The 18,105-nt window shown below is 50.3% G+C and overlaps 1 protein-coding gene across 1 annotated transcript; it reads left to right on the forward strand.

The window, feature by feature from the left end:
* Nucleotides 1-72: 72 nt before the first annotated feature.
* On the forward strand, nt 73-9,086 carry LOC311323643 (serine/threonine-protein phosphatase PP1-gamma catalytic subunit B-like). The gene is made up of 7 exons (XM_084455924.1): nt 73-408; nt 1,386-1,517; nt 1,965-2,195; nt 4,470-4,574; nt 5,642-5,865; nt 7,651-7,785; nt 8,063-9,086. Exons 1-7 carry the CDS (start codon nt 354-356, stop codon nt 8,156-8,158), a joined length of 978 nt encoding a protein of 325 aa, XP_084312050.1. The 5' UTR covers nt 73-353; the 3' UTR covers nt 8,159-9,086.
* Nucleotides 9,087-18,105: the final 9,019 nt, after the last annotated feature.

Here is an 18,105-nt window from a genome sequence, read left to right on the forward strand (position 1 = left end):
CAGAGTCTACTTCCCGAGTAGTCTCGCGATGCCAGAGTCTACTTCCCGAGCTACTTCGTCAGGGCTGGGCGCTTCAACCGAGGACAGGGAGAAAACCAAAGCAATATAACTCGATCAGTTTGCAAATCGGATTGAGAAGTTATTACTATTGCGCTTTGTTGAAGTATATGTGTTTAGATCGGGCATAATTCATTCCCTATCTTCAAGTATTTAGGTTGCTATATTTCTGCCGCACGGTTAGCTGGCTAACGATAGCCGATTAAACTAGCTTAGCTAGCATAATTCAGTGGCTAGTTAGACTGCTACATTTTTAATTCAGATATTAAAACCCGACCGATATTTGGGTAAATATTATGGCCGAAGCCGACAAATTAAACATCGACTCTATAATACAGCGACTTCTGGAAGGTAAGATCGAACCCTTTAGCTTTAGGAAGAAGTGAGCGTTGTTGGGCTAAAGGCTAACTGTTAGCTGCTAGCTCTGTAGCCACGGCTAGCTGGCCGAGCAGCGCTCCTCTGGCTCGGGATGGAAACCTGCTCCCAGGACCAGCAGGGCTCGGGTTATGCACTGGTTTCTAATGCTAGCTAGCTATTATCTCCGTGTAACCTATCTACACAGTTGGTGGTTAAATGAGCTCGTACCGCGGAATAAAGCACTTCCAGCGAGTAAACGGAGCTTTGAGGGAATCGCGAGTTGGGCACAACCAGCTGACGTTAATCAATAGAGCTGACGTGAGCTAGCTAAATTACAGTCGTAAATCATGTAATTTCCATAATTACGGGCATGAACAATTGGTAATTGAATGTCGTGCAAGAGTCTAGGAAAGTGGTTGCTAGCTAGTTATCTAGACAATGAATCGGTGTTGAGCCTGGCAGAGCTAGCTTTAAGCTACATGGTTGAGCCTGGCAGAGCTAGCTTTAAGCCAGCTACATGGTTGTGTGTGGCCGTGTCCCCTCACGTCCCAGCGGGTCCCTTTACTAGCGGAGCTCCCTGGTGGCTTCATGACTACAGAACAAAGCAGTTCTCTAGCTACACACCCACCTACAGAGGTAGCCTCAACTTCCGTGTTCTGAACTGTCTTAACTAACACACTTGGTGAAACGTCTATACATTAGCAGTGATGTGGGGATTGAAACCGTCTCAGTTCTTGGATTGTTATGGGTTGAGGGATGTAGATGACCTGAGGTTGTGGGAGCCAATTCAGCTCTGCCTCATTCGACATATGCACCTCTTCTCTGATGCTGAAAACGGTTGTGCTTTTTTATTTAAACAGAAAACATACCTGAAACATTGAGGGGGGGGAAGCTTGTCTCACATTGGTCTCCTGTCCTGTTATGATAGCGTGGATGAACAGATATAAACGTATCTCTGTCCCCTCGTCCAGTGAAGGGCTCCCGGCCCGGGAAGAACGTGCAGCTGACGGAGACTGAGATCCGAGGCCTGTGCCTGAAGTCCAGGGAGATCTTCCTCAGTCAGCCCATCCTGCTGGAGCTCGAGGCTCCGCTCAAGATCTGTGGTAAGGCTTGGTGCTGGTATTAATGCGGTCTGCGATTTCACTCAAGCAACTGAAGCTAGCAATTGTGGTACTTCAGTTGGATTACTAACTAAGCAGGTGCTGTAAATGGACTCCAGGGTGGAGAGTGGTGCTGAAATCAGGGCCTACATGTGGTTGTTTTCAAACTGCCACTGCGTTAACACTGGTTAATGATGTAATAACACTGGTTAATAATGTAATAACACTGGTTAATAATGTAATAGCACTGGTTAATAATGTAATAACACTGGTTAATAATGTAATAGCACTGGTTAATAATGTAATAACACTGGTTAATGTGCAAACTCTTGTCTATTCCCCCTTTCTTTTCCCAGGACTCTTAGTATCAGTTGTCTGTTTCCATGGGTTTGTTTTAAACAGGTGTCATCATATCATACTACCTCTCAGTAATGCTGGTCTGCCCCCCAGGTGACGTCCACGGCCAGTACTACGACCTGCTCAGGCTGTTTGAGTACGGAGGCTTCCCTCCAGAGAGCAACTACCTGTTCCTGGGGGACTACGTGGACCGAGGGAAGCAGTCCCTGGAGACCATCTGCCTGCTGCTGGCCTACAAGGTCAAATACCCCGAGAACTTCTTCCTCCTGAGGGGCAACCACGAGTGCGCCTCCATCAACAGAATATACGGCTTCTACGATGAGTGTGAGTCGTCACGTGCTGCTGTCTACACACACACACAGCCACACAGGTACACACACACACAGCCACACAGGTACACGCATATACACACACACACACACACACAGCCACACAGGTACACACACATACACACACACACACAGCCACACAGGTATACACAGCCACACAGGTACACACACGCACGCACAGGAGCACCCTTATCCATGTGAGTTTTGGACACTACATGGTGACACACGCATAATACCTGGCGAGAGGAACTACCCCTGGGTAAACACACTAGAGTTGAGGAACTACCCCTGGGTAAACACACTAGAGTTGAGGAACTACCCCTGGGTAAACACACTAGAGTTGAGGAACTACCCCTGGGTAAACACACTAGAGTTGAGGAACTACCCCTGGGTAAACACACTAGAGTTGAGGAACTACCCCTGGGTAAACACACTAGAGTTGAGGAACTACCCCTGGGTAAACACACTAGAGTTGAGGAACTACCCCTGGGTAAACACACTAGAGTTGAGGAACTACCCCTGGGTAAACACACTAGAGTTGAGGAACTACCCCTGGGTAAACACACTAGAGTTGAGTGACATCAGTAGGGATGGGGATCATTCATTAGTATTGATATTGATCTGTTATCCAGTCTGCTTATTGATCCGGGTCCTTATTGATACCACTATCCATACTTCTCTATGGGAAAAACGAGACGGACGGCGATACATTAACAGAACTGGTTTTGTATTTATTGCTTACAACAAGCCAGGATAACATGCCTGTAACATCGAATGAATAGTGTCATATTTATTCATTTCTGGGTACCTGTTGACTATTACAATGACAAAAATAAGATGCAAATTGTGTTCATCTGGCTAAAACACTGCTTGGTAACTTCCCGTCCAACCGACATGACATTTATCCAGTTAATATGATCTTTACGTGGGCATTCCTACCTACAAGACTCAAAGTGTAGCTGAGTGTGTGCAGACCAATATGTAGCTTGCTGGGAAGCTGTCCATGATGCTGAAACTGAAATACTTGTATCATTCTGAATGAAAACGCCTGGTTTTGGTGCTGGAGAATTCTATATGTCTACTTGTGTGCTTGCGTGAACGTGCAGTAGCCTAGCCTACACTTTTGATTGTCCCGGTTAAAATGGTCACTCGGCTGTAGGCTCGATAGCAGACCTGATAAGATCCCACCTTATTGATCACCAGGTCTTGAGAAATGTGGAAGCGTGTCCTTTTGGAGCCGGGTTTTGATCCCCGTCCCTAGACGTCAGTAGGTTCCACAGCACAGAGATGAGGGGAACGCCTTACAAATCATTTATCAACGCTCCTTGTTGTATTTATTTGCAGTATTTATTACAGTGATGTTTAGATGTGAAACGGCAGTGCTGTGTAGTCATGGCGGACGCGCTGTTTATGTCCGGTCTGGACGTGTCTCCAGGTCTCACGCTCGCATGTGCTTGATAAGCAGACACTAAATGTCACGCTATCTTCAACATACATGATTAATGGAGTCACATGCTGTTCTCAAACACGCTGTTGAGGATGTTGGACTTCATACGTAACGGCAGTAGTGCTTCTGATTACTGCAGCTTCAGCTACAAACACGCTGCTGCCCTCCCTCCTCACCCTCCCTCCTCTCCCTCCCTCCTCTCCCTCCCTCCTCACCCTCCTCTCCCTCCCCCCCTCCCTCCTCACCCTCCCTCCTCATCCTCCTCCCTCCCTCCCTCCTCACCCTCCTCTCCCTCCCTCCCTCCTCACCCTCCCTCCTCACCCTCCTCTCCCTCCCTCCTCACCCTCCCTCCCTCCTCACCTTCCCTCCCTCCCCTCCCTCCTCACCCTCCTCTCCCTCCCTCCTCACCCTCCCTCCTCACCTTCCCTCCCTCCCTCCTCCTCACCCTCCCTCCTCATCCTCCCTCCCTCCTCACCCTCCCTCCTCACCTTCCCTCCTCACCTTCCCTCCCTCCCTCCTCCTCATCCTCCCTCCTCACCCTCCCTTCCTCCTCACCCTCCCTTCCTCCTCACCCTCCTCACCCTCCCTTCCTCCTCACCTTCCCTCCCTCCCTCCTCACCTTCCCTCCCTCCTCACCCTCCCTCCTCACCTTCCCTCCCTCCTCACCCTCCCTCCCTCCTCACCCTCCCTCCTCACGACACTCCTGTATTACGTAAAACAAAGAATGCAGTTGGAGGTGGAGAGAATCAGCTGTGCTGTCAGGACAGGGTTTTCGGGGGGGGGAGATGAGATGTTCATTCCCGCTCCGCCCTCGTCCCGTAGGTAAGAGGAGGTACAACATCAAGCTGTGGAAGACGTTCACCGACTGCTTCAACTGTCTGCCCGTGGCCGCCATCGTCGACGAGAAGATCTTCTGCTGCCACGGAGGTATGAGGGCCGTGTCTCTGACCCCCCGGTTCAGCTCAGCTCAGTCCATCACCCCACAATCACAGTCCATCACCCCACAATCACAGTCCATCACCCCACAATCACAGTCCATCACCCCACAATCACAGTCCATCACCCCACAGTCAGTCCATCACCCCACAATCACAGTCCATCACCCCACAATCACAGTCCATCACCCCACAATCACAGTCCATCACCCCACAATCACAGTCCATCACCCCACAATCACAGTCTATCACCCCACAATCACAGTCCATCACCCCACAATCAGTCCATCACCCCACAATCACAGTCCATCACCCCACAGTCAGTCCATCACCCCACAATCACAGTCCATCACCCCACAGGCTACAGTGTTCAGATAGATTTTGTCGCCCTTGAGTCCAGTTCATGTTGTGATCCGATGCTCTGGTGTGATTGTGATGCAGACGATGGTCAGTAGAAGGCACGGGCAGGGAAAGCTGAGTTGAGAGGGATGAGGTCTGAGGATGAGGTCTGAGGATGAGTAAGGGCCTGATGCAGGATGAAAAACTGAGCGGTGAGCGTGAAACAAAGTTGAACTTGACGTCTGGAGTTCCAGCGTTCTCTGTCCCGGCCCAGGCCTAACCTGCCCCCGACCTAACCTGTCCCCCGACCTAACCTGTCCCCCGACCTAACCTGTCCCCCGACCTAACCTGTCCCCCGACCTAACCTGTCCCCTGTCCCCCGACCTAACCTGTCCCCCGACCTAACCTGTCCCCCGACCTAACCTGTCCCCCGACCTAACCTGTCCCCCGACCTAACCTGTCCCCCGACCTAACCTGTCCCCCGACCTAACCTGTCCCCCGACCTAACCTGTCCCCCGACCTAACCTGTCCCCCGACCTAACCTGTCCCCCGACCTAACCTGTCCCCCGACCTAACCTGTCCCCCGACCTAACCTGTCCCCCGACCTAACCTGTCCCCCGACCTAACCTGTCCCCCGACCTAACCTGTCCCCCGACCTAACCTGCCCCTGACCTAACCTGCCCCTGTCCCCTGACCTAACCTGCCCTTGTCCCGGCCCAGGCTTGTCCCCCGACCTGCAGTCCATGGAGCAGGTGCGGCGGGTGATGCGTCCCACGGACGTGCCTGACCAGGGCCTGCTGTGTGACCTGCTGTGGGCCGACCCCGACAAGGACGTGCTGGGCTGGGGAGAGAACGACCGCGGCGTCTCCTTCACCTTCGGCGCCGACGTCGTCACCAAGTTCCTCCACAAGCACGACATGGACCTCATCTGCAGGGCCCACCAGGTCAGCTGGGGGGGGGGGCAGCCACACTGGGAGATGGGGGGGGGGGGGGGGGGGGGGCGTTGTGTTTGGTGTCCAGGTTCTCCTCGTAAGTTCTTAGTAAGCTGCTTTGTCGTTCTGTTGGGAGGGCTGGGTTCTATCTTTGAAGGAACGTTTCAACGGGTTCTCCTTTCACCCAGTGCACATCACCTGGATCAGAGGGCGTGGTCAGGGACGGCCAGCGTGGTCTCAGGTCTTCAGACCCTCCAGCGCAGACACACTCCCTCGCTCACTAACGGCAACAACAAGATTTTAAAAAAAGATTTCCCCAAACCTCCACCTGACAGTGTGGTGTAACTGCTCACCAGGCAGGTGTGGAACAGAGAAGAGCAACAGCTTCCTTAGTGCCTCTGATCACAGCCGTGTCCCAGAGGAGGAAGGGAACAGCAGTGCATCATGTGATGTAGTCTTGTCATGGCTGTGTTAGTCCGGGCATGTTGGGGCGTACATGTATTCACCCAGGAGTCCTGACTTTAACACTGCTCCACCGACGCTTTACCTATTTCATTCAGTTTGTCATATCAGCGTCCGCCCACTCATCAAACTCCAACAGGGGCTGTGATCTGCCCCTCGCACGCAGCCCAGAGCAGAGAGGAATCACATTTCACTTTCAATTCATGTGAAGAGAGTAGGGGAGTGGGAGGTTATGGCTATAGCCTCTTGTGGCTAGCTAACGTTAGCCTAGCCACCGAGGAGTGGCTGTTGCCATTAGCTAGCTGGCTAGCTTATTCTAGCAGCCTATTCTCTCGCCTGTTCTAGCAGTGGTGCGTTCATAACAACCCTGGTTTGGGGAGTCAGTCTCCCGTTGTACGCCCCACAGCTCGCCTGCAAAAGCGTGATCAGAGTCAGGTAAGAAAAAGATCAACGTTACACTCGGTCCTGTGCTTCTTTATGATCACAATCTGAATTTGTTTACTGCCACATAATTTTTCAACATACTAGGAATTTGCTTTGGGCGTGGTGCATATTCCATGTAGGTGTAACCGAGTGTAACTGGGTTCTCGTGAGTCCTCGAGTAGGTAGCGAGCTGTTGGTTAAACTCACTCCCCCCCAGTATAAATACCGTCCACCCGCGCCTGGTTAAAACGGTGTCCGTCACGCAAGAGACCCGGGTTCAATTCCCACCCAGGGCACGCCCAAATGTATGGGTTACATAAGACAAGTTGACAAACTGGATGGCAATAAAAGAATTCTGATTATAAATAAGCACAGGACCGAGTGTGATGTTTATACCTGACCTTACTCTGGAGCTGGAGGCATACAACACCAAATCAAACAGGTTACACAACAGTGCTGTGCAACTTGAGGCAAAGCTCTAACGGTAAAGATGAAAGGAAGCGCTCTTATTGTAGGCCAGACGGTGTTACCACCGTTATTATTTATTAGTCGTGGGAAAGACTCCACACCGTGACATCCCTAGTGTTTGGGCTTGAACCTCACGGTTGTGAGAGCGCAGCCTGTAATGTCTTCTGGGATGAGCTGCAGCACTTCCAGAGTTAGTTGTGCATCACGTATGACGCCATGATCCTGGGTAGGAAGTAGGAACCACACGTCCTAGGCCGACGCTCTCATTGCAGCATTCTCTGCCTAGCGATGGTAAACCAGGAAGAACAAGATATGGTAGTTCCCTAGAGACGCTGGTGGTTGTTAACCTCCTCTACCTCTGCTCTGTGTCTCAGGTGGTTCAGTTAACCTCCTCTGCTCTGTGTCTCAGGTGGTTCAGTTAACCTCCTCTGCTCTGTGTCTCAGGTGGTGGAGGATGGATATGAGTTCTTTGCCAAGAGGCAGCTGGTCACTCTCTTCTCCGCCCCCAACTACTGCGGCGAGTTTGACAACGCGGGCGCCATGATGAGCGTGGACGAGACCCTGATGTGCTCCTTCCAGGTGAGACCAGATACAACCTCTGCTTTATGAACAGGAGAGACTGCAGACTGGTGCTCCTTCCAGGTGAGACCAGAATCAACCTCTGCTTTATGAACAGGAGAGACTGCAGACTGGACTGGTTGAATCCTGCTCTGTCTCACCACAACGTCTGGGTCCAGTCCATCTCTATGCTCCACCACTGTAGATGTGTTCCCATGTTTGATTACTAGGATGTCAGGACCCGGTTGGATTGGTTGCTTGTGAAGGAAATGCCAGCTCTGTTTCTTCCTCTACACAGATCCTCAAACCGGCAGATAAGAAGCTGTTCTACGGAGGAGGAGGAGGCATGGGGTCTGGCCGCCCTGTCACCCCCCCCAGGAAAGCCAAGAAATGACCCACCCATCCCTCTCTACCTCTCTGTCCCCCTCCCTCTATACCTCTCTCTCCTCTCTGTCCCTCTACCTCTCTCTCCTCTCTGCCCCTCCCTCTCCTCCCCCTCCCTCCCTCTCTCTCCCTCCCTCTCCTCTCCCTCTCCTCTCTCTCCCTCTCCCTCTCTCTCCCTCCCTCTCCTCCCTCTCTCTCCTCTCTCTCTCCCTCCCTCTCCCTCCCTCTCCCTCCCTCTCTCTCCCTCTCCCTCTCCTCCCTCTCTCCCTCCCTCTCTCTCTCTCTCTCTCTCTCTTCTCTCTCACCAAACAGCCAGAAATCAAACCAGTACCAGGGCGTTCTTTCCTTTTATATCTGTAATAAAACATTTAATGCTATGAATCGTCTGAGTGGGAGGCGTGTGTGTTTGTCTGCCAGCGAGCATTAAAGTGCGTGTGTCTGTGTGTGTGTGTGTGTGTATGCGCGCGTGTGTGTACATTGTGCAAAAGTGTGAGAGATTTGTACTATCCCCTCTCTGACCACTTGTCCCTGTTGAAAGGATGGAAGCACGTTGTTGTGTGTTCTGTGATTGTGACTGAAGAAGCAGGCTTTAGGGGACAGTGGGGACAGCTGATAGGATGCCCCCCCCCCCCCCAAGCAGATGGTGTGTGTTTGTGGAGGGGAATTGGTTTGTTTTCCCTGTCCTCTACTGTAAAATGTCAAACACAGGTGTGTGTGTGTGTGTCCGTGTCCGCTCCTGGTCAAGTAAGACGTCTGGGCACCCTTGGGCTGGAGTGGCTGCCTGTTGCTTGGTGTAACAAGGACACACACACACACACACAACCCGTTTCAGAGATCATACGAGCCAGAGCTGTAAAAAACCCTCACAATTTAGGTTTGTACAGATTTGATTACTTGAAAGAGATTTTTTGTGAATTGGTTTTGTAGTCTTTCATCACGTTGACCAATAAAGAGATAATCTGAGTTAAATGAATCTGTCATTGTTGTCATGGCTACCCAAGACCACATTAAAGGAGTAGTTCACTGAATCTTCCTATATTAGACCGCACTAGATTTGACCTGATTTATTTTTCTTTTAGATTTAATGTTTTACTGTTTTTTTTTTTTATATATATATTTTTATTGAATAACAGGTCTTTGAAAGTCAATGTACATTCAGGGTCCACATTTTTCCCCTTTTTCTCCCCCCCCCCTCACCCCACCCCGGTCCTACACACAATTTCTACTACATTTACATTGAAAACGAAACAAAGCTTAATTATTCACCATCACACATCATAAAAGAAAAAAGACATAAAAAAAGAAATCAAAGACAGAAGCAACAGCCCTTCCTCAATGTAGTGGAAACATCATTCAGTGTTACAGAAAAAGCGAAACAGCCCTGTAGGTAGCTTGCAGTGTTCAGTGTCATCAAATTGGACATTAGAATGAGTACCTTAATTGTCCTGTAGCGTCTTTAGTTTAGTCATGTAATTAGTCACAGGGCCCCATACAGATTCAAATTTCCCTGGTGATCCCCTCAGGTCATACTTAATTTTCTCCAAGTGTAAAAACATCATGAGGTCTTTGAGCCACAGAGCAGCTTTGGGGGCATATGAAGATTTCCAATCTAACAATATTCTCCTACGTGCCAATAGTGATGCGAAGGCAATGCTGTCAGAAGTGTTCCTCCTAGTAGTTATTTGATGGTCTGGTAATACCCCAAAAATGGCAGTTTCCGCACACGGTTTCAGCACCACACCATGTTTTACTGTTTTATTGAGTTACCATTCCCCCATTCACTCTGGTAATAGATCACAAAGGTCCAAATTTAGTTTGAGTTTTCTTGCTTTTATAAATGGTGATTTCTGGAAGTTGGAATGGGGATCTTGGATAACACGATCGTCTCGAGCCTGCTTGCATGTGTAGTTTTGTCCACAAGGTGGCGCAGCGGTCTGACTCGCCCTGTGAAGGGTGGGCTTCGGTCGAGCACAACAAGTAATGGTTTCTGTCGATGGAGTTTGACAAAAGTTACACCGGAATTCAGAACCGAACAGCTGGGCGAATTCCTTCCTGTAATAGGACAGTAAGTGACGGCGAGACGGCAGGAAGCCCCTGCTAGCTCAGGGAAATATTCCTCCTGAATAAGAACAGAACCGGACAGAACCCCTGGATCTGTCTTTTACGCCCTTCTTTCTAAATCTGTCAAAATGCCTCTGTTTCTTCCTGAGGTAGGCCTACCTCTCCGTAGTCTGTTTCTTAGGCCTACCTCTCGGTAGTGTGTTTCTTAGGCCTACCTCTCCGTAGTGTCTGTTTTCATTCATTCGTCTTCCTGTCATCAACACTCCTCCGGGACCCTCTGTCCATCACTCGCCTCCTTCCGCTCCCAATAAGGCGCGGCTGAGCAGCCAGGGAGAACTCCGACCTAAAAATGACCCGTTTGACCAGCCTGCTCGAAAAACTCTGTTGTCGACTCCAGCGTCCAGTAGGCTAGTCAACACTACCGCCCTGAACACTACCGCCCTGAACACTACCGCCCTGCCCTGCAGGAGTCAACACTACCGCCCTGAACACTACCGCCCTGCCCTGCAGGAGTCAACACTACCGCCCTGAACACTACCGCCCTGCCCTGCAGGAGTCAACACTACCGCCCTGAACACTACCGCCCTGCCCTGCAGGAGTCAACACTACCGCCCTGAACACTACCGCCCTGAACACTACCGCCCTGAACACTAGCGCCCTGCCCTGCAGGAGTCAACACTACTGCCCTGCCCTGCAGGAGTCAACACTACCGCCCTGCAGGAGTCAACACTACCGCCCTGCAGGAGTCAACACTACCGCCCTGAACACTACCGCCCTGCAGGAGTCAACACTACCGCCCTGCAGGAGTCAACACTACCGCCCTGAACACTACCGCCCTGCAGGAGTCAACACTACCGCCCTGAACACTACCGCCCTGCCCTGCAGGAGTCAACACTACCGCCCTGAACACTACCGCCCTGCCCTGCAGGAGTCAACACTACCGCCCTGAACACTACCGCCCTGCCCTGCAGGAGTCAACACTAGCGCCCTGAACACTACCGCCCTGCCCTGCAGGAGTCAACACTACTGCCCTGCCCTGCAGGAGTCAACACTACCGCCCTGAACACTACCGCCCTGCCCTGCAGGAGTCAACACTACCGCCCTGAACACTACCGCCCTGCCCTGCAGGAGTCAACACTACCGCCCTGAACACTACCGCCCTGCCCTGCAGGAGTCAACACTACTGCCCTGAACACTACCGCCCTGCCCTGCAGGAGTCAACACTACCGCCCTGAACACTACCGCCCTTCCCTGCAGGAGTCAACACTACCGCCCTGAACACTACCGCCCTGCCCTGCAGGAGTCAACACTACCGCCCTGAACACTACCGCCCTGCCCTGCAGGAGTCAACACTACCGCCCTGAACACTACCGCCCTGCCCTGCAGGAGTCAACACTACCGCCCTGAACACTACCGCCCTTCCCTGCAGGAGTCAACACTACCGCCCTGAACACTACCGCCCTGCCCTGCAGGAGTCAACACTACCGCCCTGCTCATGGACACAACCCGCCAACGAATGCTACGTTTGGCTGCAGGAATCAGTCACCATAATTACTAGTGGGTAGGGTATTAACTACCAAGTTATTCCAAAGGTAAAATGGTAATTAGTGAATTACAAAATATATGCTTTATTATTTTTTTCTCTCTTGAATGAAAAGTAGGCCTATATGACGCATCAAGAACATAAGCATATATAGGCTATAGGCCCTACAGTATTTATGGAAGTGTATCGGGATCAAGGCTCAAGCCGAGGCTGCACCGTCCCTGTGAACAGATCAGTCACCAGCATCTCGGCCTCCCTGCTCTGGTGTCTCTGCTCGGCTGGGTGCACATAGCTGTCTTAGCCTCAGCTATTCCACACCAAGATTAGGTTTCCGTGTCCGGGCCGCGCGGGCGGGTCTACGATGACGCTGGAACATCCAGTCTCTCTCCCCCAGGCCTGGAGAGACCGCACGGCCGCGCACACCAGGCCTGGAGAGACCGCACAGGCCTGGAGAGACCCCACGGCTGCGCACACCAGGCCTGGAGAGACCGCACGGCCGCGCACACCAGGCCTGGAGAGACCGCACGGCCTGGAGAGACCGCACGGCCGCGCACACCAGGCCTGGAGAGACCACACGGCCGCGCACACCAGGCCTGGAGAGACCGCATGGCCGCGCACACCAGGCCTGGAGAGACCGCACGGCCTGGAGAGACCGCAGGGCCGCGCGCACCAGGCCTGGAGAGACCGCACGGCCGCTCACACCATGCGGCTCCAGCAGCAACACTGACATCTCCTCCGTCAGAGCTCCCATAGCGCCGCGCACACTCAGCTGTTGGGGTATAAAACATATGGGTGCATATTTCAAAATATATGTTTACGTACTCGATTTTGATAATGCCTACGCGATACTATTACTGGGGTCTGGACATGAGGCACTTCCGTCAGTGTCACTGAGTCATCATCATGTAGACCTCGGCAACAGCCCTGTCAAATAAGAACATACTTAAGTCACACTTAGTGACCCTTAGTCTGTAGAATAGGGGTCACTTTTGTTCACATCCAGAGTGTCGTTTTCCGGCCAGTCCCCATGTGGCTCCTTGAGTGGAATGGTGTGAACAACCGCTCAACGCGCGAGACCGCAGCCCGGGGCGGGGCCCGGGAGAGGACAGGACACCGCGCGGGACGACCTTATAAAACGTCCGCGGAACTGCCTCGCCATTAGATAAAGGCCGACTCACAGGCCTGAACCGATCGAGCCACATTCCCAAATAAAACAAGCAGAAAGATGTGGTGGTGCCGTGCCAACTGCGCAGTGTCACCTGCTCTATTTATACTGGAGAGTATCTCTGGCCTCATAGACTCAGCTGCCACTTCTATTCTTACAGCTAGCTAATGCTGTAACAAGTACCCCGCTAATACCCACACTACAGCTACACTCCACGGGCTAGTGCTAATTATCACAGCACTGGCTATACTGCAACGCAGCAAACTTATTATTATTATCAAGGTTACTTCATTGATAAACTTGAGTTTGCAGAACATTTTGTTCTTTAAGGCCTGTAAGTTTATGAAAAAGTTGTTATTAAAGACATAAATTATTTTTAAAAACACATCTAATTCCTGGCTAAGGCTATTTGATTCCCTAGTGTTGTGCAATGTGTCAACCTCCTCTATGGACTGTGGTTGTGAGTGGATGTGAGTGGGGCCTCTAGGTGGGATATGTTGAGGTAGGGGGGCGAGAGCCAAGTATGACAAACACCCAGACACAACCTAATAAACCTGAATCAATAATACCATGCCCACATCAAGCCTATCTTAGGATATTTATAGATTTGCCCCCAAAAAGTTAATAGGCCTACATATTGGGCTGGCTAACGTTCTGATGGTGCTTTAGATGGGAACCCTGTCCATGCCATCAGGTATGTTAGTGGAAGGCAGTTGTACTTGTATAAAAGCCCATTGTTGGGTTCTCCGGTTCCCCAGGACTCCCCGGGCGGGAGGCAGAGCGATGGCAGCTCTCAGCGGAACAGTGCGCGTCAGCAGGACAGGGCCAAGGTTGCATAAGTTATCCGCCCACACAGCTGCAGCGAGGGAGGCCGTTATCGCGGCTACGCGCCGGGAACACGAACAGCATTCATCACCCGGGAGGGAGGGAGGGAGGGGAGGCTAAAACGGCACATGGCGATCCCTCTGCCTGGCACGAGGGCGTGGCACGTTAGCGGTGCCCTGCGGGGTGGGGGGGGGGGGGGGGGGGGGGGGCGGGTGTCCCAGAGAGCCTAGGTTACATGGCCAGCACATAGAGGGTATTGGCACTTGGGCTGTAGACAGAGAGTGATCCAGGAGAGGAGAAACTCTATCCTTCTGAGATATTGAGTTAAATGTCACTGTGCTGCCCTGAGGGAGACTCTGACAGACAGGCCCAGGCCCAGCCTTCCATGACCCCCGCAGAGGTCAGGGAACACACACCACAGAGGTCAGGGCACACACACACACACACACATACACACACACACACACAGCACAGAGGTCAGGGCACACGGCACAACAGCTGAGGGGCTCGAAGACAGAGTTGGGGGAGGGGGAGAGGTGTGAGCAGAAAGGGGGTGAGGAAAAGAACCATAAAACATGTTCTAAAAGAACCATAAAACATGTTCTAAAAGTGTCAGAGCTGCAGAGAGGGAAAACACATTTAGTTGTGATATGGAGATACTGTATGTGGTAATACTACACCACCAATTCTATTTCAGTTACATATATTATGGAAAGTTTGCATAACTTGGCATTTCAAAGTGTTGATATATGAAGAGTTGAGCAGCGGTGTCTAGACTTTCCAGTATATCTGTTCATCTGGCAGGTCTGTGTGAGTACAGGACCTACATGACATCTTACACACTCATATCTGACTACTTCTTACACACTCACATCTAACTACTTCTTACACACTCATATCTGACTACATCTTACACACTCATATCTGACTACATCTTACACACTCATATCTGACTACTTCTTACACACTCATATCTGACTACTTCTTACACACTCATATCTGACTACATCTTACACACTCATATCTGACTACTTCTTACACACTCATATCTGACTACTTCTTACACACTCATATCTGACTACATCTTACACACTCATATCTGACTACATCTTACACACTCATATCTGACTACATCTTACACACTCATATCTAACTACTTCTTACACACTCATATCTGACTACATCTTACACACTCATATCTGACTACATCTTACACACTCATATCTAACTACTTCTTACACACTCATATCTAACTACTTCTTACACACTCATATCTGACTACTTCTTACACACTCATATCTGACTACATCTTACACACTCATATCTGACTACATCTTACACACTCATATCTGACTACATCTTACACACTCATATCTAACTACTTCTTACACACTCATATCTGACTACATCTTACACACTCATATCTGACTACATCTTACACACTCATATCTAACTACTTCTTACACACTCATATCTAACTACTTCTTACACACTCATATCTGACTACATCTTACACACTCATATCTGACTACATCTTACACACTCATATCTAACTACTTCTTACACACTCATATCTGACTACATCTTACACACTCATATCTAACTACATCTTACACACTCATATCTAACTACGTCTTACACACTCATATCTAACTACATCTTACACACTCATATCTGACTACATCTTACACACTCATATCTGACTACTTCTTACACACTCATATCTAACTACTTCTTACACACTCATATCTGACTACATCTTACACACTCATATCTAACTACTTCTTACACACTCATATCTGACTACATCTTACACACTCATATCTGACTACATCTTCCACACTCATATCTAACTACTAGCTGTAGTTTGTGATGGTATCTAGTTTTTGAATATGCAGACAAGGCTGTAAAGAAAAAGGCGCTTGCAGATAGTGTATCTCTCATACTGTATGTCCAGATAGTGTATCTCTCATTTTGTATGTCCAGTGCATGTGTGAGAGCTGAGGATATATGTGCCCGGGGGGGGGGGGCTTGGTTAGTGGGTCAGCAGCTGATCTGGACCGGAGGGGAACCTCCTTGCTTATTCTTGTATTCTAAGAGGTTCTTAAAATGAATGAGACTGAATAAAGAGACTGTAGAAGCAGAGTCTGGTGAACAACAGAGGAACAGTGTTCTGTCAGAGGAACAGTGTTCTGTCAGAGGAACAGTGTTCTGTCAGATGGTTGATAGATACTTGTGGTTTGGTTTTGTCCTTAAAATTCTTGCAGTTTCTATCCGTGTCCATGGTTACTGGTACAATATTCACACCCACTAGCTATTTACACAATGCAAAAAAACAAGCTCAATGAATCTACTTATCTCCACTCTCACACAGTGATGCCAAATGTGTCTGACAGGTCAACATGACCAAAGTTCTCAGCAAAAGCCAGATCAGTAAGTACAGTACGGTCTCTGCAGCTGTCCGTGTGTGTGAGTTGTAAACACAGGTGTGACACAGCTACACCTGTCAGATCGTCTTCCTGTCCACCAGCAAGGCCCAGCAACCTCCCAGGTTAAAAGGTGCCATTTTGAAATGTGCTGTTACAACAAATAGTAAATCAGAATGGTTATATTGATATTTGGGGAATCTTCTGTACTCGTTTAGATGCAACAGAGTGATGACCTACAACTAACAGATCATAATTCATTTACCTGGATGAAAAAAAAGTTTAGTCCATAATAAAGCTTAATTTAAGTCCATGCATAAAACATTCAGTTTAAGTTATTTCTTAAATGTACAGTTATCAACCGAACTTCAACTGTGTGACTACAGAGAAACCCTTCTCAGAGTTCCACTGATAGATCAGTCATTCACAGTGTTTGATGACTTTTACTGTAAAAATCTTATGTCAGGTGCTTTTATATTCTACAGTTGTTGTTTTTTGAAAATGCACAAAATCTTCCAGGCTGGTCAGAGTCCCTGCCGGGTCGTAGAGGAGACAGTGCTCCTGGTTCACCACAAGAGGCCATTGTACCCCTCAGAAAGGTGTGCATGTCGGGATCAGCTGTCACACTTCTACTTAGGCTGCGTCATATCTCCCAACTGACATCCCCTCCTCGTAAAAAAAGGAAATAAAATTTGATCCCCCTGTCTCTCCGAGGCCCGCGTCTCGCTTCTCCGGGTGTAGTACGACAGGCCTCCCTTCTCCTCTCTCTTCTCTCTCCCTTCTTCTCTCCCTTCTCCTCTCTCTTCTCTCTCTCTTCTCCTCTCCCTTCTTCTCTCTCTTCTCTCTCTCTTCTCTCTTCTCTCTCTTCTCCTCTCCCTTCTTCTCTCTCTTCTCCTCTCTCTTCTCTCTCTTCTCCTCTCCCTTCTTCTCTCCCTTCTCCTCTCTCTTCTCTCTCTCTTCTCCACTCCCTTTTTCTCTCTCTTCTCTCTTCTCTCTCTCCTCTCTCATCTCTCTTCTCCTGTCTCTTTCTGTCCTTATAGACTCTCTCTTCTTCTCTCAACCTCAGGTCCTTCTCTTCCTCCCTGCGCTGCTCTGCTCTTCTTCTTCACTAGGACATGGTGGAACACACACACACACACACACACACACACACACACACACACACACACACACACACCATGGCCCAGTTGAAGTGTCCTAGCTGTGGTTTGCTCTGTCTGGACCAATGTACCAACCTCATAACCATGCCCCACTAGTGCTTGTACAAAATTAACCTTCCTCCACCTCTGTCTCCCCTCCTCTCCTTCTCTCTCTCCTGGGCTCTGCCCCTTCCTCAGCAGAGACCAGTTGAGCTGTCACTCAGTGTCCCACCCCCCATCTTCACTCCCCCTCTCACCTTCTCTCATCTCTAACCCTCACCCCCTCTCCATATTCCACTGACCATGCATGTTCCAAAAACAGATCTCATTTTCATCCACGGTGACCCCCCCCCCTCCCCTTCCATACCGTACCCCCTCTCTCGCCCTCTGTCCCTCCCCCAGACCCCGGCCTCGTCCCTCCCCCAGACCCAGGCCTTCGTCCACAGCTCCTGTCCAAGCCTACCGCCTCACCTCCTTGTGACTCCGCCCCCGGCTCCGCCCTCGCCCTCCACGTCTCCCGGGCTGGAATTTAGGGGTGTGCGTCCGCGGGGTGTCAGCCAATCACGTGCCCCGTGGGTGGTATAAAACCCTGGATGAGCGTCAGCCTATTTGCTCTTTCTGTCAGTCCAGCGCTCCTGATTTTGGAGGGGGTCATCCATCCGTGTGAGGGGACAGAACCAGGGGACCCAAGTCCCACTGCCACACCTTTTAAAAAAGAGCAACGCAAACAGAACCGAACGAGCCCGGACAGCAGTCAGCCCCTTTCCTGATCTCTGAGGTCCAGCCTTCCCTGTAAGG

This window comes from Borostomias antarcticus (genome assembly GCF_949987555.1).
Source record: "Borostomias antarcticus genome assembly, chromosome: 22".
Lineage (NCBI taxonomy): Eukaryota > Metazoa > Chordata > Actinopteri > Stomiiformes > Stomiidae > Borostomias > Borostomias antarcticus.

Bases quoted from the DNA above. Each gene is read 5' to 3' on its own strand.
- LOC311323643 (XM_084455924.1), top strand. From the start codon at position 354: ATGGCCGAAGCCGACAAATTAAACATCGACTCTATAATACAGCGACTT. The intron at 1,518-1,964 runs GTAAGGCTTGGT...TCTGCCCCCCAG, and splicing joins GGCTCCGCTCAAGATCTGTG to GTGACGTCCACGGCCAGTAC. The intron at 7,786-8,062 runs GTGAGACCAGAT...TCCTCTACACAG, and splicing joins CCCTGATGTGCTCCTTCCAG to ATCCTCAAACCGGCAGATAA.